The sequence below is a fragment of the Ornithodoros turicata genome, chromosome 8 (genome assembly GCF_037126465.1).
Source record: "Ornithodoros turicata isolate Travis chromosome 8, ASM3712646v1, whole genome shotgun sequence".
In the NCBI taxonomy this organism is placed as follows: domain Eukaryota; kingdom Metazoa; phylum Arthropoda; class Arachnida; order Ixodida; family Argasidae; genus Ornithodoros; species Ornithodoros turicata.
Window position 1 is genome coordinate 23,576,107 of NC_088208.1, and position 24,195 is coordinate 23,600,301.

The 24,195-nt window shown below is 44.6% G+C and overlaps 2 protein-coding genes across 8 annotated transcripts in view; one reads left to right on the forward strand and one right to left on the reverse strand.

Annotated features, from left to right (window-relative positions):
* LOC135366729 (schwannomin-interacting protein 1-like) overlaps window positions 1-24,195 on the reverse strand; it is a 176,982-nt gene that overhangs the window by 65,829 nt on the left and 86,958 nt on the right. Inside the window, exon 1 of one of the 4 annotated variants that reach the window (XM_064599576.1) lies at window positions 701-927. The exons of the other annotated variants lie outside the window; for them this stretch is intronic. The gene's annotated coding sequence lies outside the window, so the exon portion shown is untranslated. Of the gene's footprint in view, window positions 1-700; window positions 928-24,195 lie in introns of those variants that run through there. 4 annotated transcript variants of the gene reach the window in all.
* The window catches only part of LOC135366730 (cAMP-dependent protein kinase catalytic subunit 3-like), a 98,635-nt gene continuing 88,858 nt past the window's right edge, over window positions 14,419-24,195 (forward strand). For all 4 annotated transcript variants that reach the window (XM_064599582.1, XM_064599584.1, XM_064599580.1 and 1 more), the window contains exon 1: window positions 14,419-14,989. In XM_064599582.1, the coding sequence (XP_064455652.1) occupies window positions 14,809-14,989 (181 nt within the window). In that variant the 5' untranslated portion in view covers window positions 14,419-14,808. The remainder of the gene's footprint in view (window positions 14,990-24,195) is intronic.

The following is a 24,195-nucleotide window of genomic DNA, read 5'->3' on the forward strand; positions in this document are numbered from 1 at the left end:
CAAGGCGTATCACATTGGAAGAATAATTACGCAGATTGTCCACGGAGGTGTTATCTTGTAGCGAACCGACAGGTGGTCAAGACCTGTCGATGGAGCTTACAGTACATAATTCTTTGGTAACTACGACACAGCAACAGCCCGTAGTGTACAACACACAAAATTACGTTAGGGAACAATACATTTTACGTCATAACAGCTGTAGTGAGATGGATGTGGCGCGAGTTCTAATGTACGGTTCCGAAGTTGTTGGCTACAACCAACTTGCATTAGTCCTAATGGTTCGTGTGAGATTTAGAATCGGTACAAGAATGTATTTCACTTTCATCGTCAATATACCAAAATACCATTGCGTTCAATAAATTGGATTTGACAACACATTTGATTGATAGTTTATTTGAATTCCTGTTGGTGAACTCAATCAAATACAATTACACAATTGATGAGAGGTTTGTCATAGAGCAGTTGACACAACGTAGACCAATTGGCAGAACAGTTGACTTTTTTTGGGTGCACATTTTCAAATCGCTAATAAACACTGCGAATTAGGATATACGGCTCCACAAATGCTCATTAAACCACTGCACTACCAATATCTGATCTTGATAACGGGGCCCACTAAGAAACAACCCCAAACGCTTTTTTCCATCTCGTTACAGTTCCTGTATTAACCGAGAAAGCGAGAAATCATATCGTGACTTACCAAGTCAAGAAGGCATCAATTCCTATCCCCACTTTTCAAGCACGAAGTCAACTTCCTGGTCGCGAGCAAACGCATTTTGCTTTCGCAACAACGAACACGCAACACCGTTTAAAGAGTCCGCACGGAGTGAACAATCCCCTCAACATGCACGTTTCGAAGCTCGTACATCCAGCTACGCCCGCATGCAAGTTAACACTCATAATGCATCCTGAAACCGCGTCTAGAAGATCGTACTTGTCCGTTTCTTATTCGAATGTAGTAGGCGACGCCAACCGAGATGACGTCACCGAGTAGCTGTACTTTTCGAGTCAATCGAATCTATCCCTTGTACGCGCACGCTATATGGGACACAGCGCCGCCGCCGCAGACCCGACTGGACGGAGCCGAGTATTTCGACCGTGGAGTGTGTTTCCACATTTAGTCAGTGGGAGGGAAATTTTTGTGAGGGCGCGTAACGTGGCTTTCCGCGATGCGGATATCGCGGGATAGCAGGAAGAAAAAAAGAGGGGGGAAAAGGAAGAAAAGGAGCATGTAGAGATGAGTGTATACGCGGAAAAGAGCACTTCACCGCGTGAGGCACTCAAGGTCAAGGACAGTAGAAATATGGCGGCCGTCGAAAAAAGCCAGAGAGCGTTAGTTACTTTCGTTTTGTTATACCCTTGTCAGACAGGTAGCGCTAACCGCGGTTGAGGGAATCGCAGTTACACGTAGTCGCGGTTTGCCGCAGTCACGCGGCCGACCAATCGGAGGTTACGCCGCCAACCGTGATTATGGGAAACCGACCTTAGCTTGGCTTGGCTTGGCTTGGAAATTGGCTGTTGCCTTAACCGCGGTTAGAGGCTGCCGTGTGACATTTCCCGAAAAAAAAATCATGCGCGTACAGTGTACTTAGTGATTGTCAAGCTTTTTAATTGCCATTATGCCTTTTTCTTTTCATGATATACAGCGTAATGAGAACATACCTTGCGATTGTGTCACAGTCACGTTGTCTCTGCTAACATGTCACAAACTGCCGCGTGACAACAACGAGGCATGGTTCACGATGACCGGGGTTTGGTCGGGTAACAGCGTGTATGCGTTACTTCCCACCGTACTCAAGGTCTACCGGGATTGAGTGTCATGTCGCACCATCTCCTGATTTGCTAAGGACGAGCACTGTGTGTGGTGTTTTCGTAACGTTGTCGAATGAGGGTAATACCCCTGTCACGTGGCAAACCGAACCGTAGTTCCCCGAACTCATTCGCTGGGCGAATATCATTCGCATGTATTGCCATTTGATTTCACCGTGTGACACGAAACGAATGTCATTCAGTGCGAATGTCATTCGCTGGGAATGACATTCAGTTTGCCGTGTGACAGGGCTATAACGATCCCAGTGATGGATCATTACGATAATGCGCAAAGAAAGTAGATTTCTGTCCGCCGTACCGAAAATTCCAGCTCAGTAATGATTCATTCCGAGGACAGCTTACTGGAACTGGGGGACAAAGAAACTCGTAGATCCAATGTGTGGTACATGTCTCGTACGCAAAATATGTGTGATTTTTTTCACGGTTGAAGATTTGAACAACAATCCTAGTGAGTCAAGGGTTAAAATTATTACACCTTAATATAAGAAGTGTTCGTAAGAACTTGCATGAGTTTGCTGCTTTGTTGTCAATTTTGACCCCGAAGTTTGACATCATAGCGCTAACCGAAACGTGGCTACTAGAAAATGAATCCTACAGTGTACATAAATATGTACTCTACTCTCAACCGAGGAAATCTGATCAAAGATGTAGAGGTGGCGGTGTCGCTTTTTCTTTCTTTCTTTTTCTTTTTTTGTACATAAGAACAAAATTTTGTTGTAAGAACATTTTTTTTTTGTTCAATGTAGACTACGAAAAGATATTTCCCTAGAGATTCCGGGACACTGCGTAGCCCTGTTGATTGAACTGGATGATAATACCTGCCGTTGGTGTAGTCTCAGTTTCTAGATAAGTGTGAACATGTACTGTTTACGATAACCAGTAAAAATAGACCCGCGGTTATGACAGGCGATTTTAATATTGATATCGGTTGTGCACATAGTACTTTGTATGAGTGTTTGTTATCTTCTTTTGGATTTCGTAACCTGATTAACCTGCCAACACATGTTACTGCAAATACGAGGTCGGTAATTGATCACATTCTGACCAATATTGATAACATTGATCATGTGTTGATGTCCTTGATTATGATATTACTGACAATTACCCAACGTTTGTCGTCTCATCAAATCCAGCATTTCATCGTAACGTGTCACGACTGGTGAAATACCGCACCAGCTAGACAAACTTCATCGGTACTTCATTGATGTTGACTGGTCACCGATGATGAATGCTGGTGTTGATGTTGAACCGAACTTATAATGCGAGTACTTCTATCACTGCTGCCAATTGTCAAATGTGAATTTCCTGTACTGGACCCAATACTAGCTTATTAGGCTAAAGGACCACACAACTTTATGCGTATTTGCCCTAGCAATGTCACGAAATAAAATAAAATGAAATGAAATGAAATGAAATGAAATGAAATGAAACATGGAGTGTGACTAGATCCGAAGCATGTGACACCCCGACGGATCATGTGTGATCGGATCATGATGTGACACACCCCCAAAGAAATCACGCGAAAACGCGGCGACCGGGAACGCAGAGAGTACACAGCTGATTTCACGTCAGAGTGACACGTGATTTGGAGCGATGGATATGGTTGGAGTAGGTGCCGATCTGCTGGACATTTAAACCGCTTTCCGCTCCAGATAAGCCAGATAAGCTTCCGTGGGCGAAGGTGACGCGCTCCTGAGGCAAGTTTTTTTTCCCGTTTCGGCTCGTTTGCATATAAAAAATTCGGTTATGGATATGTTAACACACGTGTGTGTTTCGGAACTTTTTAAACATGTGATGGCTCTCAACGAGAATAGTCTCTCACTCTGTTATATCGCTTTTGCCCTAAACATCCTCCCAAGCAGCACAATATCTTGCCCCAATATTGGCCCAATATTGGTTCAATATTTGGCCAACATTGGGATAATATGTTGCGCTGCATAGGCTAATTAGAGAGTTAATGAATTTTAGGCAATTTTCATCGTGTAGTTGCATACGATGTCCGCCTGGTCGTATAACTCCTGCAAAAACGACATCTACGCTGTTCTCGTAGCTTTTTTTAAATAAAAAAACCTGCAAAGAATAAGAATAAACATCCTGAATGTTTTAACGATGGAGTTTCAACGCCAGGCCGCTGGAGCTAGAAGCAGAGTGCCTCGATCGATGCCCCCTAGGTGGCGCTAGGTTTCCACGAGCCCTCAATGTGGCTGTCCCCACTTCTCCCATGAACCACTTCTTTCCGCCGGCTCTGTTCTCCTTTGACACCCTCGATATTGTGATACTACTCAAGATCAGGTCAGCTGCAGTTTCACAGATGTAATGGGGCGAACTACCACAATAGCAGAATTCCGAGATCTTCCGAGATGGAGCAAGCTTTCGCTTTACATCTTTTGTGGTTCAGAGAGTAAAGATTTTTTTCCTAAAAGTCTCTCTCATGGAGTCAACAATACAAGATCATTAAAATCCCCGATCGGCGTTTAATGATAGCGGTGGAGGGAGACAAAGTGTCGGAGACCTGCTCTTCGTTTTCGGCGCGAGGGCAGTACAATTTTTGAGTTGAGATGTGACGTGATGTGGGCAGGCATTGGGCTTGTCCCATCCTACAGTTGGCAATACAAATGTTCGGAGGCATGCCATCCGGTACCGGCTGTGCTGTCTGGGTAGACATGCCATCCTCCTGGTAGTACAGTATTGGCGATAGTTGTTTTGTGTTTATTGCACCTTAGTAGAAGTTATGAATAAAACAGCTCAGATAGAAATGTCTCTGGTCACTGTCATAAGGGGACCGGTAAATTAGCGGCAGAGGAAACAGTAGGATATAAAACGTTATGGAAGGTGCGAGCTTTTTATTTTTTTTTATTTTGCAATGGCCGAGCACTGGTTACAGGCGTTGCCACGTCCCTCTTTTGCTGTGGCGCAGGTCAACACAAATTTCTCAGGCCTGGGTTACCGTGCGGGACCGTTACCCGTTCTGCGCGTTGAGCGTACACAATCGGTTTTTATTAATAGTGGAGATTAACTTCTAAATTTTCATCCGCCGTCGCCAGCTAGCCTTCGGTGTCACAGACTTCGGGGATGGAACTATATTTCATGCTCTCAGGGCAGGACCTCGTCGCCAGGTCGTCCGTGAAGAAACACTGTACGGCCTCGTGGAGTGCTCTCGCCGCTGGCTGACGTCTTCTCGTCTTTTCCGCCATGTTCAGGGTGAGTGGCAAATTAGGTACTCGTCCCTCGCATTTTCAAAATACTACAAACAATGCCAGCTGTTACAAACAGCTTTTACAACAGCTGTTACAACAAAGAGCATGACAAAATGGCATGTCTTCACAAGAAGATTTTGTTATTGCCATCTATCTGCCTCGCGATGCATTCTGGCATTTTTTTTTTCATGTGACGTCAAGGTGTCATAAAATTAATTTCCAGTTCCGAGAGGCACGACGCCACAATGTGCATTGACTGTCATACGTCTGGCAACATTGCCTACCAAGGCCTTTCCCTCGTCTGTTCACCAGAGCGGTTGGCAATCTTCCAACGCTGGGCGGAGAGCGGAAAGCGAGAAGTTGCGTGCAGTGTTGCTAGGAGACAAACGCGAGAGCTCATGGGTGACGTGATCCTGCTCGTGGAGAATCCGAAACTATGAAGTTTCGGGAATTTGTTCGAAGCTTCGTGGCTGAAGGTGTTCACGGACGCCATTCATAGCTCGCGTACCGAGCGCACCAGCGATGTCTATTCATGAGGCGAAGCAGAATAAACATCATTCGATAGCGCTTTAAGAAGTACATGGCGCACTGGGTCACTTCCCAAAGGCAGCAAAAGCCGTGATGTCATACACATACACCTCTTACGATTTATTGTGACTCACTCCACTTTTTCTTACTTTTTTTTTAGTGATAGCTTTTAAGTAGAGGTATAAAAGGAGGGGGGAGATTCTGGAGTTGGCGCAATAGTGTCTGAAGCACGGTGGTTTGAAGCATCCGCTAAAGCGCTTCCGCCCGCGCCTCACAGAGGGCGCCACAGCCTCGTTGTAATGTCTCATGTCGACCCGACAGCTAACGCCGTTGGTGAAATCGCGTGAAGGATTCGTGTCGATTCTGCCATAATTTTTTACAGGCCTGTTTATCCCTCATCACGTCGAGAAATTCATATCGCACGGGGGAGCAAACAAATCGATTACCAGCCGCAAGCACGAAATTGGACAGCATTCTTTTTGCCTTCTGTCGGGCTCATGTTTGATAGGAAGTTGCAAATAAAGCCTTGTCCTCCGTCCAAATATAGTATGTGCTTAGGCAACCGCACGCGAACTATACACGCTGGTCATTCGCAGAAATGTGCAACATATGCGTTTTCTCTCATCACAGGATGGCGCCGCCATAGCGGCCGTCTGCTCGTTAATTAAAACATCGGTGGCCGGTGCGCGCGCCCCTACCCGTCCTCTTCGTTAAACACCGTCACAGTTTAGAAGAGACGTTCCCTTTGAAAGGCAAGAAAGAATGAAAGGGGGGACACACACAGTATTCAGATTCCATGTCTTTACACGGCACGCAAGGTTTTCAGTTATATTTACCTCTAGATTAGAGAATGTCGCGCGTACAAGGAGAGTCAAGTCAGAGTTGAAATGCATAACCCTCAAAACACAAGTTCAATATGTACAAGATTTCACGTGGCCCTCCTTTCATCGGATTGGGTTTAATCACGCGAAAGATTGTGCATATTAAACTCAGAAAGCTTCAGTACTTTTTTTTTATTTGTGTGTGTGTCTTTTACATTTCATCTCAGACTTGACTCTCCTTGCACAGTCGACATCCTCTCCAGATTAGGTTAGACTAGCAGACAAAATGAAAATATGATATTTCTCTCCAAATACTACTTTCACATGACGATATCATCATCATCATTATCAAATCAACATCATTATCAAAATAAACTTCTTGTTGTTTGTTGTTCAAGTGGTAGTGCTGTCTACGGCGGAACACCGATGTTCCTGTAAAGCGTGCTTCTCCTCAAATTATCCGTGATAGTGGCGAAGCCGTCCGTACAGTTTGCTACGCAACAATCTGATCTGTCGCTCGAGGAAGCACTGGGAAGTATGTCATGGGCCCTCCCAGGATTGTTTTTGAAGAAGGAGAAAGGCCAAAGTGCTTCTAGTGGGGGCGGGGGGGAAGCAGCAACCCCTTCACCTCTTTCCCTGGAGACAACGCTTCAGACTAAGCTTGTACGTTAAGAGACAGTAGTTTCAGTGTTATCTATTGATCAATATTATGACAGCCGAGAAAAACCATGACGACCTATGAACAAGAGTGCACAATTTTCACAAGTGACCTTGAAGCACCGGGGGAGGAGACGGACCTCCTTCCCCCCTCTCGGTACGCCCATGAGGTATGTCATCCCCCGCACTTGAAGACGAAGACTGACTGTGCCTGGCGAGCAACGTCGCCGTAAACACCACGTGGCTTTCTTTTCACGTCAGGTTACTGGAGTGCCTATAGAAAATGTCGAAAGCGAGCAACGTCGCGGTAAACACCACGTGGCTTTCTTTTCACGTCAGGTTACTGGAGTGCCTATAGAAATTCGAAATTCCTGAAAGCGCTTTCATGCAGGCTTCTTCGCTCCGCAAACTTGAAAAAAAGATCATAAAGCGCTCCCTAATTGACATAGAGCACATACCTCTCTGTCGCTTGTAGGAAAAAGTGTTTTCGAGCCGAAAATTTTATGCAAGTGATTTGTTAAAATGAGCTTATTATAGCAAAAGTTGGTGCTCAGTTGACGACAAAATGTTACTTGTTTAATTAATCCAGCTATTTAAAAAGAGTTTGCAAAGAAAGAAGAAAAAAGAAAGGTTGTAGCGCACAAGTTTTTTCTGCAATTTCTTGTTATCTAAATCTGCTAACTTTATGCCGAGCAACAGTTTCGAAATAGGAAGACATTGTATTAGGAGCTTATCGAGGTACTATTACTGGGGATTATTTCGAGGAACCTTCTGAAAGTGTTATATTTGACTCCATTACTAAAAGAAAGTGAAAGCACTCCATTGTTTCAGTTTTTTGTTATTCCATTCAAGCCTCGAATAAGCGTCGCAAGCTGTAGAAACGCTGAGCAGAAACTGAATCCAAGCACGAACATTCGTGCGTAATACTCGAGACGAGGAATTAGCTCGAGAAAGGGAATTCGTTACAAGCCAGATTTAAAGTTAAAGGCCACGCCCTAAAAATTGTAGGTTATTAACGAAGTTACGAGTTACAAAAACGGACTCAAAATCCTCATGTTACGTTATGTACCATACGTTTAACTCTTCTTAGTTCTTGACCTTTGGATGAGTTGCCCAGATCTCGATGTCACAATGAGTGGTACGAGACCTTTTATAATCGTTTGGATACACCAAAATATTATGCTAATCTTCAACGTGACCGAAGAAGGGGCCCCCACTGTATACTGTGTATGGCATAGCTAATCATAAAATTGAATTGAATTGAAAAAAAAAATGAATTGAAGCCGTACCTTTATCTGCTGTCATAGGTCGGCGCTTCGTAATTTTATTGTCCTAATAAACTTCAACGAAGCACAAATTTTAATTTATTTTTATTAATTTATTATTATTTGTATTTTAATTTAAAGGAGCAATGAGGTGACATTTAACGTCGCTCGATATCCTGCCTCGTCTGTCATGCTGTCCACCAGGAGTCCCGATGCAAAATATTTTCGTTCTGCGACGCGTTATAGCTGCGCAATCGAATTTACAAAAAAAAAAAAAAACGTCGGAGAAAGGAACCGCGGACGGACGACACGATGCTCTCGTGGCGTGGTCAGGGCCTCTGCGCCTTGTTTCTTTGTTTTTTTCTTCGAAGCTCACGCGCCGCCCATGCTTGAGCTGTGCCGCCGTACGTCACTGGTCACGTGAGTGGAGTAGCATACGTCACGACGTCCTCTCGTTCTGCGATGTGCTCTTTTCACGAGGAGAAGGATTTTTTAAAGGTGCGAGGAACAGAGCCCCTCGCGCTCGTTCGTTAGGTCAACTATGCTCATCGTTCTTTCGCAGGAACTCATTTTATTCGTTATTGAGCACTCTGCACCGAAAAACGATGCTGCGATGAACGCCCCGCCCCCGTTAGTCTCGGTATACACGGGCAAATCTGATTTCACGGGTTCGCCGGGTCCCACCAAGGGAACGAAGTCGGACGAGCAGGCGCCGTGCACGTGCAGCCGGAGCGCACACAGACAGCTGTCGTCTCGTTAGGGCACGCTGCTCGCGTTATTTGTGGACCAGAATTGTACGGAAGAAAGCAGGAACTCACCCGAAGTAACTTAGCTAAGTTACCTAAAGCAACGGGTTCTTCAAGAAGTCATGTTACGGGTTAAGTGAAGAGTTACCAAAAAGTTACTTAGTGACAGTATCGAGTTACCCCCACCCCTGAAGAATGCTACACTATGAGCGAAAAAAGGAGTAAATTGGGAGTAATTAGTTTCTAGTACCCTAGATAGGAATTACTCCCTATCTCTGTCCCCTGACCATAAAATTTACTCCATATGACAGCAAAAGGTCTGTTAACTTCGTGTAGACTTCGCTGAATTCAGTCTTGAAAAGGACCTATCGTCGTGGTAATGCCTGTAGTTCCCAGAAGGACTACAATTACCCAATTTTCTTTTTTCTTTATTCTTTTTTCGATGCGAAAGTTATTTCCTTTCGATCGCTTATGTGGCCGACGCGAAATTTTCATGATTTTCAGAAATTTATGCTGTAATTTTAATGACTCATTAATTAAGTGCCGACTAATTCAATAACTTACGTTAGTCAGTTAATTCAATCATTCACTCATGAACTGAATTAGTTAAATTCAACTAGAAGTCACCAATGTGTACGCTAAAAAACCTGGCCGGACATCTCTAACCAGAGAGATCCCCTCCTAAATTTCGTTTTCTTAGAGTGGAGGTGGCAGCCATCTACCCGCCAGACACCATACGTGTCCCAGCATGCGTTTCTTTCGGCAGATCCCGACGCAACGTATTATATATTCCTGTGTAGATTGGTTCATTGTCCAGAAAGATAGAAAGAGAGAAGAAAAACATGGAGATGTCGGCACCGCTGGCGAAGACAGCCAGTCAGCTACTCGAGAGCACTTGGTGTACGTATTAAAATGAGACGCTAATTACTTTCTTGAGATATGGCGAAAATTATGGCCGCAGCACTCATGTTGGAATGACAATGATATTGTTATATTAGGCAGACAAACAGGTCGGGAATAACGACACGACCCTCTCATATTCTAAGAGTGCGTGATCGGGACGTGACGGATGAAGATCGATTCAACGCCGATCGGAATTTATAAATAAGACTAAGCTGCTGTTGGATCAGTAGTGCATCCCCCCCCCCCATCCCAATGGAAATTCGTCAGTAAGAAGTTGCAATATCATCACTCTACGAGGAGTTTTGTAACAACGTAACTCCCGATTCTCACGCGCTTACGCAGAGACCTGGACAGGCGAGTGTAACAACGTACAGAACTTTATATTAGGGACGTGCCAACCGAATCCGCGAACCCAGGGCAGGGATTCGAGATTCGCGAATCGGAATCCCAGTGCCCAAAATCGTGAACTGAATCTTTTGAATCCTCCAACCACGTTTGTTTGTTTCTTTTTTCAAATTGGCGCCTCCGGAGTCCGCCGAAAGCCTCATTGACCGACGGGTGTTTTCTTGTTTGTTTGTTTGTTTCCATTGCTCTGGACTGAAAGAGTTCAGGCAGGAACAACATTGTAATGTAAGGACACTACAAGTTTAAGAGTGACATGGTTTTTGCTTTCGATTGTTGCTTAGGTTTTTGGAAATACTTCGGACTCGAGAATTTATATGTACTTCTTGTAGTCAATCAACAAGAATGTAGTCATTGACTATACAGTCTTGTAGTCAATGAAGAAGAGCTATAGGGGTATATTTTCTCCTGAAACTGAACTATTTTAAAATTTGTTTTTCATTAAACAAAGGTATCATATTCTCCTTCAGAACACTTTTTAGTAGAAGTTTTTTTTTTCTTCCTGGCTTTTTAAACTCTTTTTAAAGAAAGGGTTTGTTAAGATTCGAGATTCGTAGAACCTTATTTGGATCCGGAATCCTAAAATTCTGCATTCGTCCCATTTCTAATTTATATGCAAATTTCAAAGATGAAGTGTGGCAGATCAAGGGCTGTACCGGATAGTATTCAGTAATATTCTCTGTAGGGAGGATATGATCGGAAGTGGGGAATGGATGTATCTAGAACTTTTACTCTAACGTCAACATTGTAGAGCTTTACAGCGCCATTTCGTTAAGAAGTGCTGCAAACAACAACAACAACAAAATAAATCATGACTATGGCCTGCGGTGATTCACCGCTTGAGAGCAGTACACTACCCCATTACACGAGAAACATGAGATGCGAAATATGAAAATGAAGTTATGTGCAAGTACAACTCTTGAACTCCCGTCCTCTGGTTGCGCAACGCACCTGCACCTTTGCTTCCAGGTATCCATTAGAACAGGAACTCGTTGACTGAATATTGACTAAACACATGTTTATAAAAGCGATGAAAACTCACGGCGTACGCAACAGGTTAAAATACGACAAGGCATTACCGTTCGTTTCGGAGTCTATGCGGACTCCCTCATCAGAATGAAGCATGTGGTGGCTGTGCAGCCCTATTTAGGTATTTTGGGGGGTGTAACAATCGGGAAGCGGTCCTGGATGCTTGTTTATAACGCTATCAGTCTTTTTTTTTTTTATAAACTGAGATTCAAGCTGTTTGCGAACCCCAAAAACGATTTTCTCGTGCTAGAGCAACAGGAGTATCTAAATCCACACGGTGGCCTGTCTTGTGGGCGTGCTCGCATAGTTCCGTGTGTTTATCAGTGCTCTTGTAGATATATCTGTAATGTTCCTTCATTCTCGTGTCCGTCTTCATTCCGATGAGGGACTCCGCATACACTCCGAAACGTCTATGCCTCGTTATATTTTAACTTATGTATGCCGCGAGTTTTTATCGCTTTTATAAACATAGGATCTCATTCACCGATTTTTTGTCAGCTGAATTATGCGTGTCTGGGCACCATTTACCTGCTCATTTTATTTCTTGCAGAACACGCTGCAGTCCCTTCCTGAATATCGGAAAAGCGGCCACCCCCGACTGCTCTGCATGTGGAGCTGTGGAGCACAAGTTATATGTGAACGTTACAATGAACGACGTCGCCGCCTGCGATCAGCGAGTTGGCAGCGCTGGACGACAGCCCTTTTCAGCGTCGTGCAAAATTCTAAGGCTGTGCGCTCCCCAGTTCCATATTTCAAGGACGTTGAGGCGGACACCAAGTTCTAGAGCTCAGAGACCTCGGGAGAACACTGTAGCTCATCACGTCATCTGATATTTTCGCACACTCGTGCGACAGTAACACCTATCCTTCGTTACCGTCTCTTTAAGCTTACTTGTTTACATCTTAGTCTTGAGCACCCAGCTTCAACCTCTTTTCTTCTTTATTTACTTTCACCTTTACTTCTTTCTTAGTTTTTTTTCTCATATCCATTCAACCGCTCCTCCCCATAAAAAAGAAAAAAGCTATGGGGGCGACTTCTGCGCTCCTGTAACCGGAAGTGTACTCCGGGGACATCTCCTTGAGGCCCTCCAGCCGTCTCGTTGTGGTAATCACCTCAGACCGCCCTAATACACCACCGAAGTCTGTAGCATAGAAGCAGTGATCACACGTAAAACAAACAGAGGAAAATATTCAGTGTAGGCGTCGACACGCACCAGTTGCGCTGCGATGTCTGTCGGGTATACAAACTCCAAGCCATCATGCATTAATTCAGAAGCATCCCTCAGCACTAAGCATAACTGCGCGTTGAATTGTCGCGCACAATCGATAGGAATATGTTCCCATAAATGATCTGGTTGTAACGACCGTTGGGTACGGTCTGCTTTCGTCGACTTCACAAGTTTCACTAGTGTGTACCAGTCATCCCGTACCTATATCGGCTGTATTCACGAAAAATAAGCGTCGGTGGGCTTCTGGTTAGCAATGCACGATAGTACAGCTTGGGACAAAAGTTTACGGAAGACGACACCTGCGTATTTCGTCTTCGTAGCAGATCGAATTCGGGATGGTGAGAGAGAGAGAGAAACGAGACTGACCGGCTATTCCGTCCATCTCTCAGTATGTGTGTCCGCACCTGTTTGGTGTAGGGTGTCGTTCCAATGAAGGAATGCGACACTTAGGCTAGAATATTTTTTGTTGACTCATCTAATTAGTTAACAATACAAAACTGTGGTACAATTACTCCCGTAGTCCATAAAATGTTGCACTCATATTTCGTTTGCATCGAAATAAAAAGAAAAATAGACTAATCGTATGATGAACGTTTCGCCTGCAATATTTTACATTTACGGACATGCAAGGTGCTTAAGAAACCACGTGAAATATTGTAATATTAAAACAACAGCAAGAGATCAATTAATGGTGATGAATGGGGAAATCCGCCACATGAGGTGTGGCCCACTACCCCAAGGCACAATAGACAGGACGAAATGTGACATAATATTAAAAGCAGGCGACGCCAGCAACCATTCTTGTGCTTCAAGCAACCATTTTCGCTTGTTTCTTTCTTTCTTTCTTTTTCTTTTTTTCTTCTGCTGTTACAACTGCGCTAAGTGAAGTGTTTTTTGGTGGGTTTGAGCGTACGATAAATTTCGAAGTTATATTCAATAAATTAAATTTATTTCAGTTAAGTTTGATATAATTACGAATAAATGCCGCTGATCGCAAGTTTTTCTGTAGCGTACTTTCTTCTTCACTTTTATGTTTCCCCATCATTACTGAAACTCTCTGGACATGAGGTTGCTATAGTCGCGCGCATGCCGTGTTATTTTCAAAGCCGGCTTCACTATCCAGTCTACGCATTGTGAGCCTGATATCATCCGTCCTTTATTGCACAATGTCATTAAAACAAGAACTTCAGATCGAGAACAGCCGATATTTCGAACAGAGACTGTTCTTCCTCTGGGCCGTCACCCGATTTTCCAGCGTTTGCCTCAAGCCATGCTCTGATGAGCTGTTCGCCTATAGAAAGATGACTGGCCTTACCTCGCAAAATAATAATAAAAAAATAAAATGAGAAAGAACATCGCTCTGCTGCGCACAGCGCTGTCAGTTGTCGTGGTCGCGCAACAATGGGCCTGTCTCCCGTGGTTTTGTTGGCCGCCGTACGTTGGCCGCCGCAGTCCAGGGAGTCAAAAGCCTCATAGTTGTCATCACTGAGAGGAGCAACGCAGATGGAGAGGGAGAAGAAAAGAGAAACGGAACACTTAATCGAAATCTCCCATTGTTATGTTCAACGTGAAAAGAAAAGAAAACGATGTGTATATATCAAATCCCACCGGAGCACCGTCATCGCCAAAAAACAGGTTGTTTTTTCCCCGTCCCTCCCCCTCATCTCAACCTTGATTTTCCCTCTCTTTTCTCTCTCTCTCTCTGTGCGAACGCATGCGCATAGCAGAAGCAGACGACGCTCGCTGGTCTCGCGACCAGACGAGAAAGAACGAGAGCGCTCGAAGAACAGGGCAGAGGGGAGAGGCGAGGGAGTGGGAAAGGCGCTAGCGCTATTACCTCTTCCCCTTCTGAAGTCCCTCTCTCTACGTTCGCCTCGTTCAAACCCGAATCAAACGACCGAAGTTTGAGCTGTTTCACGCCGCGAAACAGGACGTCGCGTGTGAACCTCCGTCTCTCTCTGACGTGAGCTGGACGGATCCGATAGTCTTCTTCGTCTAGTACCCACTCTAAACTGCACACGCTGCCGTCCAGGAATCGTCTTACCTATGCGAGCGTGGTCTGGAGTCGCTACAGAACGCATGTGGATACGTTGACCTCTCAGACGGCTTTTCTGCTTCCGGATGACGGTCGCGAGCGCACAGCGCTAGCATGGCTATGCTAGCGCTGGTTTGAAGCGTTAGTGCGAACGCGGAGTTCATCGTATGGCTACGTCGCCAAAGGTGTTGTTAGCCAACAGCATGGTGGTGTCGCAGGGCAAGGTGCGGGCTAGCCCTCCCCTGCGGGACGCGGATGAAAATGGTGAGGACAGCGTGGTTGAGTCCTCGGGAGAGTCGGAGTGCGGCAAGTGGTCACTGGAGGACTTCGAGATTATCAAGACAATAGGTGAGTGACATAGGAAGAATGTGCTTCGCAAATAGTGGTCACCTCTTGGATGAGAGTTCTGTTATCGTTCACCTGCACGGTCAAGGTAGTTTGTATGAGTATAGTACGTTGTGGTGTGAGAAAGCTACGAACCGAGTGAAAAGGTGTTTGGGGGGTACTCGTATGTCAACATTTTAGCTAGACCGGGTTAACGGTTCGGTGTAGAGAGGTTACAGGGAATATAAAAATCATACGCGAATGTGATTTTTCAGCTATCTTTCTTAAAGCTGATGTTTGTGTTGTCGTTTTTAACACTGCATCATCCAGGACCAGTAATTTTTGCTTCATAGTTGTACCGTAGTCAAAATTAACCGTGTGTGTGGGCTGTCATCAAGCAGGAGGACTATCCAGGAGGTAGTCCCCTTTAGACAGACACTTACTTTACGTTACAATCCTGTAAGCTAGATAACAAGACGCACTAGGACAGTTTGCTTCTCTTACTGGCCGTACCAAGCGAACAATCCAAACACGGGAGGGTCGCTGCGGAGTGCAGTACAGTCCTAGCGAGATGGCTAGAACATGATTTGGCACTAACCCTGAACGCGGCGGAAAAGTCGAGCAGACGTGTTTATGGTAGAGAGTACCTATGTGTACTGTGTGAATATATTACTTCTCCAGCGGCATTTACTCTGGCACATTGACACGGTCCTCTAAGAGGATGACATCGACTTAAGAATTTGACACTTTCCAGAGTCTGACTGATAGTACTTTCCACATCGCAGTTACATGAGGTGCAGTAGCAATGTATAGTAATATTAATAATAGTAACACGAATAATATGGATAGGTGAACTGTGAGGTCTGTGAGGTCGTCTTCGAAACGCAGGATCGTTGTCAATAGAGTCGATTCCGTCATCCGTGGACTTTCGCCTTTCTTCACCGTTTTCACCTGAATTACTTCCCGCACTACACTGTACGACGAAAAGGTGTAATCTTAGTCCTTTTGGAGGAGTACATGCAAGGAAGTTTGTGAAGTTTACGGACTATTTGCACTGCTGGAGAGTAAAAATTTGGGCCCGGCGACTAAAACGATCCGAAGAAAGTGGATGTTGTCATTGCTCCCTCGGTAACTCCCTTCTTCTTTCTTAGAGTGTAGAGCGATACAAGACACGTACGCAAGAATATAAGACACACGTATAAATGTAATAAACGTACAGACGTACGCAAGACACATCGAACGCGAAAAGAAGAAGAAAAAAAAAGGAACTGTAACGCGAAGAAAATAGCGTCATTTCCGGGCCATTTTTGAATAATGATTGTGGCAGTCTCCCAGAGGCCCACGGAATAGCCCATACACCCACTTCAGTATAAAGTGGCTTTCCTTGCATTCTTTTTTTGGAAACACTATTGCGTTGATGGAGACGCTGTAGAAAAGACGGTTCAGTGGAACAGATCTTATTTTTGTCAATGTCGATGGGTTGAGGTTATGAGGATCGATACGGAAAGGTCGACCCTTTTTTTTTAGGTTCCGTTGTCTCCGCGTCTTTCGCATTTTTATTTTTCCTTTCTTTATATTATTTCTCCTTCCAATTAAGATAACTAGAGTAGCCGGACCCTCTTCATCACCACCACGAGTGTCCACTCAACAAAAAAAACAAAACAAAAACAGATTGTTATGTCATGTGAAAGAAAAAAAGAAAGGAGGGGATTTAAGTCACGACATAAGACAGACTGGCTACGAAAATCAGAAACCAGACTGACCTCACCGTGATTGCTTGGTTCTGCGAAAAGATTAATATTTGTGCCAAGTCCTGTGGTGATCAGCACTCTATTTAATTAGAATTTGACATTTTTGTTTTCTCCTCCAATCCAATTTAATCTTACCTAAGTCATTCTTTTCAAAATGAGCTGTGGTACACGATAAGTACGGGCCGTATCAGTGCAAAGCTTGCACACTAGCACTTTTCCTTTTCCTGCGTATGCGCCATTATTTTTTTGTTCTTATTACGTCAGCGTCGGACATCGACACAAAATAGGCAGATCAGGAAAACGAATGCAGAAGCGATCATGCTAATTCATTTTTCCCCCTAACACCGGGTCGCCCACACAAGAAAAAAGTGACATCTCGTATGGGGGGGATATGTTTAATAGAATGAAACTTAAGAAAAAAAAAAGAAAATGGAAATGTCAGCCAGGCTAATGCCGGGTTGCTATTCCAAAAACGACAGAAACTTAAAATAAACAAAAAGAAAAAGAACGAAAGAAATGGAAGTAGTAAGGGGAAACAAAGAGAAAACAGTTAGTGCAGTACAGGTACGACATGGCACAAGAAAGTCTCGTATGGGCTTGGTTATCATCTTTCCTCCCTTTTCTTTTTTTTTCTTTTCAATAAACATATTCGCCTCCCCCCCTTCCTTCATCATCTTTATATAATGTTCCACGTGCAATGGGGTCGGGTACCGCATCCCATTTCACGTCTGCGCTGACACGATTCCTTCGGGAATCTAAACTCCTGGGCATTCTCTGATGCGCAACGATTAGTGAAGGAGCTGTTACTTCTGTATTTTTTGATAATTTTCTGTACCCCAGCTGTTTGCTTCTTCTGTTTGCTTGAAAGCATTAGGGAATAGCAAGCCCACACCGTGGCTAACCTTTCCCTTTCCTTCTTACTTTGCATTAAACATATTCCCCCCCCCCCATTTCACGAACAGCCTGTGAACTCAAGTCCTCATTCTTTAGTGTCCCACTCTCACCTCTCACCCTCATACGCATTACCCTCATCTTTTTTTTTTAAGTCATCTTTGTCTTTAATCTATCTCATCTTGCTTTCACCTTTTGTTACTTTAACCTTTATTTCCCAATTTTTTATTCTCTTTTCTTTCCATTTTACTTTTATTTAATTTTCTTTTGTTCTTTTATTTCTCCTTGTTTTCTTTTTTTTTACGGAATAGCAAGCCGACATGCCGTTTGGCTCCTTCCCTGTTTTTCTTTGTTCTGACCCCCATCTCATCGTCATCATCTCTTGTTGTTGTTGGTTATCAAGCAGGCTACCATCCTAACCGCAGACTTAGCATTATTGTCCTTGCCGGAGGCTGTTCGTGGGGTGCTTTGACATATGCTGTCAGCGCACATCTGATGGATATTCATGGAGAAAAGAAAGATCTCACACAGACCGTCGTTAGCATGTAAGAGACAACGATAGTGGCCAATTTTTAACATTTACAAAGAATAAAAAATAAGGCATATTAGATGGGCGGACTGATTAATGGACTGATGTAAAAAACAGAAAATTTAACTCATTCATTAATTTATTATAAAAAGAAAGAAATTTTAGAAAATTGGCTCCACATACATGGAGACCAGCTACTCCATGGGGCACGTACTCAGTTTAAGACACTACGGGTGTACGAATACACTTGATATAACACAAAAGAAAAATATAGCGAAATATGATGAAGGGGGAAGGGGAAGGAGTAGAAAAGAGAAAAAGCTAGGAGGAAAAACAACAACAACAACAACAGGAAACAAAGACCCAGAGGGGGAAGCAACCTCCCATCAAAACTGTCATCAAACACCACAAACACACAAAAAAAAGATACCAAAGAACCATGAGCGAGGGCGGATTAGGATAGGCGCAGGACGGCTTGCTACTCAAAAAAAAAAAAAAGAAAGAAAGAAAAAAAGTCTAATGTCTAAGGACGGCGACGCAAAATAAAATCGCAGTTTCTAATCCGCTATTTCAAATTCAAAGTCCTGAGCTTGTACCGCTCGTCTACCCAACGTTACTCCCCCCCCCCCCCCTGAGCTTGTATTCTTCGTATATAACATTGTGATTCCCCAACTCAAAAAGAAAAAAAAAATCTCCAAAACTGCTCTCAGGTGTTCCTACTTACATAAGGCAGTATGTACAACAGCGAGTATGTTGCCCTCCCTTTAACGAACTTACTGTCACTCTCGCCTATATTCGCCCATCCGTTTTGGCAGCAGCACTCATGTGCAAAGTGCCAAGTGCTTTTCTTAGCACCCGCCGACGTGACACAAAACACTCAACGAAGCAATGATTGCAAACACATCTTTCAGATGAACTTGGCAGTACTAGGCAGCCCCGCTGGCTTTTCAGGGATCCTCTCAGAAAAAAAAGCACGTCCTTAGGTGAACTTCAAAAAGCGTTGTAGGAGCACACGAGTCTGGAAAATGTGTGCATACCTATTTGAGAGTCGAGTAGAGAGGGCAGAGGGAAGAAAGGCTTTGCATCCCACGATATAAAATCCGATCGAACTCGAAGTTCCGAAAATATAATGGCGAAAAGTATGCGTGTTCACGGTACGTGCATTTCGACAAAGAAGACGGCGTACAAGTACAATGAAGCCGATTGTGTGCATGAATCGGGAGGGGGGTATGTTTAATAGAAAGAAAAGAAAAGAGCCAATGCCAGCCAGGCTGGTGCCGGCTTGCTAATTAAATAAAAAAGAAAACTGGAAACACACATTAAAAAAACTGAAAAAGAAAAGAAAAGATCGGGGCTTATTCTAAATACGCGTTCATAGCGGCGGATCCAATATTTTCTTTGGCATATAGCGCTTAGTCGATCATCTGCTCACTGTCCATGTAAGGCCTTATACGGTAATAACAACGACAGGCGAAATGACGATGAATTGGGAAATATTTCACTTCATTTATGGAAATAAAATATAATTATTCCACTTCAATACCCCAGGGCACAATGGTTAGTACTTGACATGAAATGATGAAGCTATGGGTGAACATGGATCCAAGTTCTGTGCATGATAGCACATGTCCATGCACCCCACTCCTATAGATACCACGTACGACCGAGGTAACAGCCACAGCAAAAACACAACAGTCACCTCATGAACCTCTCGTGACCATGCACTCCATCGACCCCTCACTGGAGTTTGTCATCGCCTGCCGCTGTACCCGCGAGGAGGAGTCCCTTCTACATCGTCTTCGGCTGAACGTTGCCCTCACCCGTTCACTCCTGTTCAAAATGGGCCGCGTCCCATCTCCCACTTGCCCCTGCTGCGCCGTAGAAGACGATATCTCCCATCAGCTCCTCCACTGTCAGCGTCACCACCATCATCGGGCCGTGCTCTGGCAACACCTCTCAGAGCTTGGGTGCACGGACGGACGGACAGACGTTTCTCTCCGCTTTCTGCGATGCTCCGCTTTCTGCGTGATACGGGCCTCCTGGGCTCCCTGTGAGCAGAGTGTCTTTTTTATTTTTTATTTTATTTATTTATTTATTTGTCTTTTTGTTATTTCTTTTTCTTTATGTATTTTTGTTTGTTTAGGGAATAGCAAGCCGGCGTGCTGCATGGCTGTCCTTCCCCCTTTCTTTTTTTCTGCCAATAAATTCCCCCCTCTCATTACCACATAATGCCATTGCCCATGGCACAAAGATCATAATTAGAGTTCAGCTAAAGCGTGTAAAAGAGACCAGTGTCTCTATAGGAAGTCCAGGAATGAAAACAGTCCCTGACTGTGCTGCATGATATATTGGGCCAAGAACCCCCCAGTAATGCCGCCTCCCCCAGTAATGCCGGGCTAGAATCCCGGTGCCGGCTCTGCTGTCTGGTATCTTTCCTGTGTTTTCCTCAGACGCTGTCAGACATATGTCGGCACAGTTCCCTTAGAAGTCGGCCCAGGACGCACAATCCCCCAGAGTGTTAGTCGTGACGTTGCCCACCTCTGTGGGAGGCCGTCAACGGCGAGCTCTTTCAGAAGCACGACCACCTATGTTGTTCACCTGGTTCTCATAGAACAGAGCAGACAGTAATACATGGTACACATTACTAGTACGCAGGTATAAAGTGAAAGGGGCACTAAAGCGCAAAAAAATTCTCCTCGCGGAATGAAAGATGCTGTTACCTTAACAGCAATGTAAAAGGAATGGGATTCATTGGTTGCATCGTTCGTGGTTTATGAACAAAATAAACCCTTATTTACGCTTTTCCTCACCCTTTCAAGAAGGCTGACAATGCGGAGCGTGCTCTGATTGGTCTCCTCAAACCATTTGTCCAATCATCGCGGGAGGTCGTTTGAATGAACCAATCCGGGGCCTCTCCGCATTGTCGCACTTCTTGCGAAGGAGAGGAAGAGGGAAAGAGTGTACTGTGGTTTCTTTCGCTCATAAATCACGAACGACGCAACAGATGAGTACTGTTCGTTTTGTGTTGGTGTAGAGGTAACTGCTTTCATCTTTCATTCCGCGAAGAGAAGTTTTTGCACTTCAGTGCCCCTTTAAGGTAACATGGCTTCCCCGAAGCTCTTGTCTTTGTGTATCTGATCTAGTTGAATGCAGATAAACTCGCATTATATGCGACATTATTAATTAGACGTTTATTTCCATAACGTATCCTGAGACTGGGGCAAAACAGTTATGGAGATGCGTTATCACCAGATCGCCTGCTTTTGAGCCGCTCTTTATGTTTATTTTCCTCGTGGTCATGGATTTGTTTAACTGTTCGTCTTCAATTTTTTGTGAGCACTGGAGCAGCCAGTCCTGTATCGATGGCTGTAACGTTTCAATATTTCACTCATTGGATCACTCCCATAGAATCATTCCCGTGGATCATTGTAGCACTTGGATGCGGGCAAGTTGGTTCTGATCAAGCACAACCATGACGTAAAAACTGACTCTAACAAGGACGACACCAATACAACCGCTTCTATCAACATTTTATTCCTTCCGTGGCAAATCATCTTTTGCTCGCGTTCCTGAAAAACATCACGGTGGAGCTCACGAAACAGAAGCGTGAATTTTTAGGAACGTGAGCCAAAGATAAAAACACGATAAGTCGGCTATAAAAGAAGGGGGTCGGCTCACGGAGGGAATAAAATGTTGATAGAGGCGGTCGTATTCGTGTCGTCCTCGTTAGTGTCAACTTTCGCGTTTTTTTTTTTTTTAAATTCCGCGTTACCCTAGGAGAACCCGGAAAACCTAGGGAAAACCTCAGACAACACAGCCGGTGCGGGGAATCGAACCCGCGCCAGTCTCGGCGTGAAAAGCGATCCACAGTTGTGCTTGATCGTTGTAGAGCACCCGTTCTATTTACCATAAGCTCGAAGCTGCAGTGCGCACGAGGCCGCAATAACATTGCAGGTGGTGACAATGGTATGTCCCCGAGTGATACTGAAGGTTCTGTAAAACAACAAGCAAGCAGGGGCCATGCCTATCCCCATTTTTTTCTTTCTTTCAATCAATCAATCAATCAATCAACAAGCAAGCAGCTTATACACGTTCGGTGTCATTTAAGAGCTTGTTTATAAATACTTCGCAACACAGTACACACGCGACATGTAGTTCTAAAACGTGGACACTAAAGCGCCACAATGAGGAGAGGCGCCGGATTGGTTTCGTCATGCGATCTCCCGCGACCGATGATTGGACAAATCGTTTGAGGAGACCAATGAGAGCACGCTCAGCATTGACGGCCTTCTTGAGAAGTGGAGAGAGAGAGAGTGGAAGCGTAAATTGCGGTTTCTTTCGCTTACAAGTCACCAACGACGAAACGTTTAATTCTATATGTTTGCGCCGCGAAGCAACTGTGCCTATGAGCGGCATATAGACGTGGACAGATGGAGAGAGGACAGCAGGAAGGAGTGGGGGACAGGGGGGCTAGTATGCGTCCTGGGCAGACTTCAAGGGGAACTGTACCAACATTCGTCTGGAGGGTCTGCCGGAAAACCCGTGGAAAACCCCAGACAGCACAGCCGGTGCGGGGACTCGAACTCGTGTCACCTCCCTGTCTCAGCATGGAAAGCGGTCATCCACGCAACGGATGAATCTCGTTCCTTTTGCTTTGCCGTGAAGGTACCGGGAGGAGAGATCTGCCCTCAAGAAAAAAAAAAGTTACGTATTTTTTAAGTTGCAAAGTATTTTTGCAGTCGCATTTCATAACGCCCCTACGCTTCTACGAAAGATTAGTGCGAACAAAGTACACGCAGCCCAGTACATCTTTGGACGCAATTTTTGTAAAATCTTAATGAAATTTCCAATAAATGGATTTGGTATACACAAGCGTAATTGTCAAACTTGCCCTACACTGAGGAGTACGTAGTCCGCTTTGAGAGGGTGGTCTATGGAGGTAAACGTGAAGGAGGGCGATATCTTTGAAGATTCTATTGGCGTTCTTTGCACACGTGTCTTCAGCGGGCGTACAAGAGTACCGATAAAGAGGAATACGCCTAACGAATATCCCATCAGAAGAAATCGGCAGACTTTCATTCGCTTCCTTTATTATTAACCGCTATCAATTATCTTATCTACAGCGTCATGGCCGAGCGGGTTAAGCCGTCCCGCTCGTTGATGGTAGCCCAGGCCGTGTTCAAGACTGGGAGGTGGTTGGTTCGAATCCTACCACCGGCTGTGCTGTCTGAGGTTTTCCCTGGGTTTTCCGAAGACTTTCCAGACGAATGTCGGCACAGTTCCTCCTGAAGTCTGCCCAGGACGCATACTAACCCCCACTAATCCCCCACCCCTTCCTGCTGTCCTCTCTCCATCTGTCCACATGTGTACGTCGCTCATAGCCACAGTTGCTTCGCGGCGCTAACACAGAATGAAAACAAAAAAAAAAGATCTGTTATCCGTACACAATCGCGCGATGTTTTTGTGTGTTCTCCAGAGTCCATCAATGACTCCGGCCAGTCGTGGCAGATCTGTAGAACTGACCTAACCAAAGTTTCAGGGACCATAAGCCTTCCATTCTCTTGTCGTAGCTTGTCCTATAACAGCTTTAACCTATACTGGGGTTACTGGTACCAGTCAAACCTTATTTTTATAGGACATATGGATGTTAATGTTGCATATTTCCATGTCACGGTCAAGGTATACAACGCTTGTCTCATCCCACAAGGGTATCATTACCGCTTGTTTCAGCGACAGATTTTGAACGTCTTCGCGGCAACCGTAAATAAGGTGCGGGCATAATACATCCATACACCCTAGTTCACGACACGCCGTTTCCGTATTCCTAGGTTTTACGATCATTTCTGCCCATTCTCCCGGATCGTTATGTATGTCTTTATTGGCTGTTATGTCTGCCTCTCTTTCGCCTTGGCGCACGCGAGACTAAACGGAGAAAAATGGACACGTAACAATTCTCAGTGCTACATTTTTGAATATGCCAGACGCGCACGGTTTCGCTCAGCCCGCTTATAACGATTACAATTCGTTCGTAGCTATATCGGCTATAACGATTACCATTT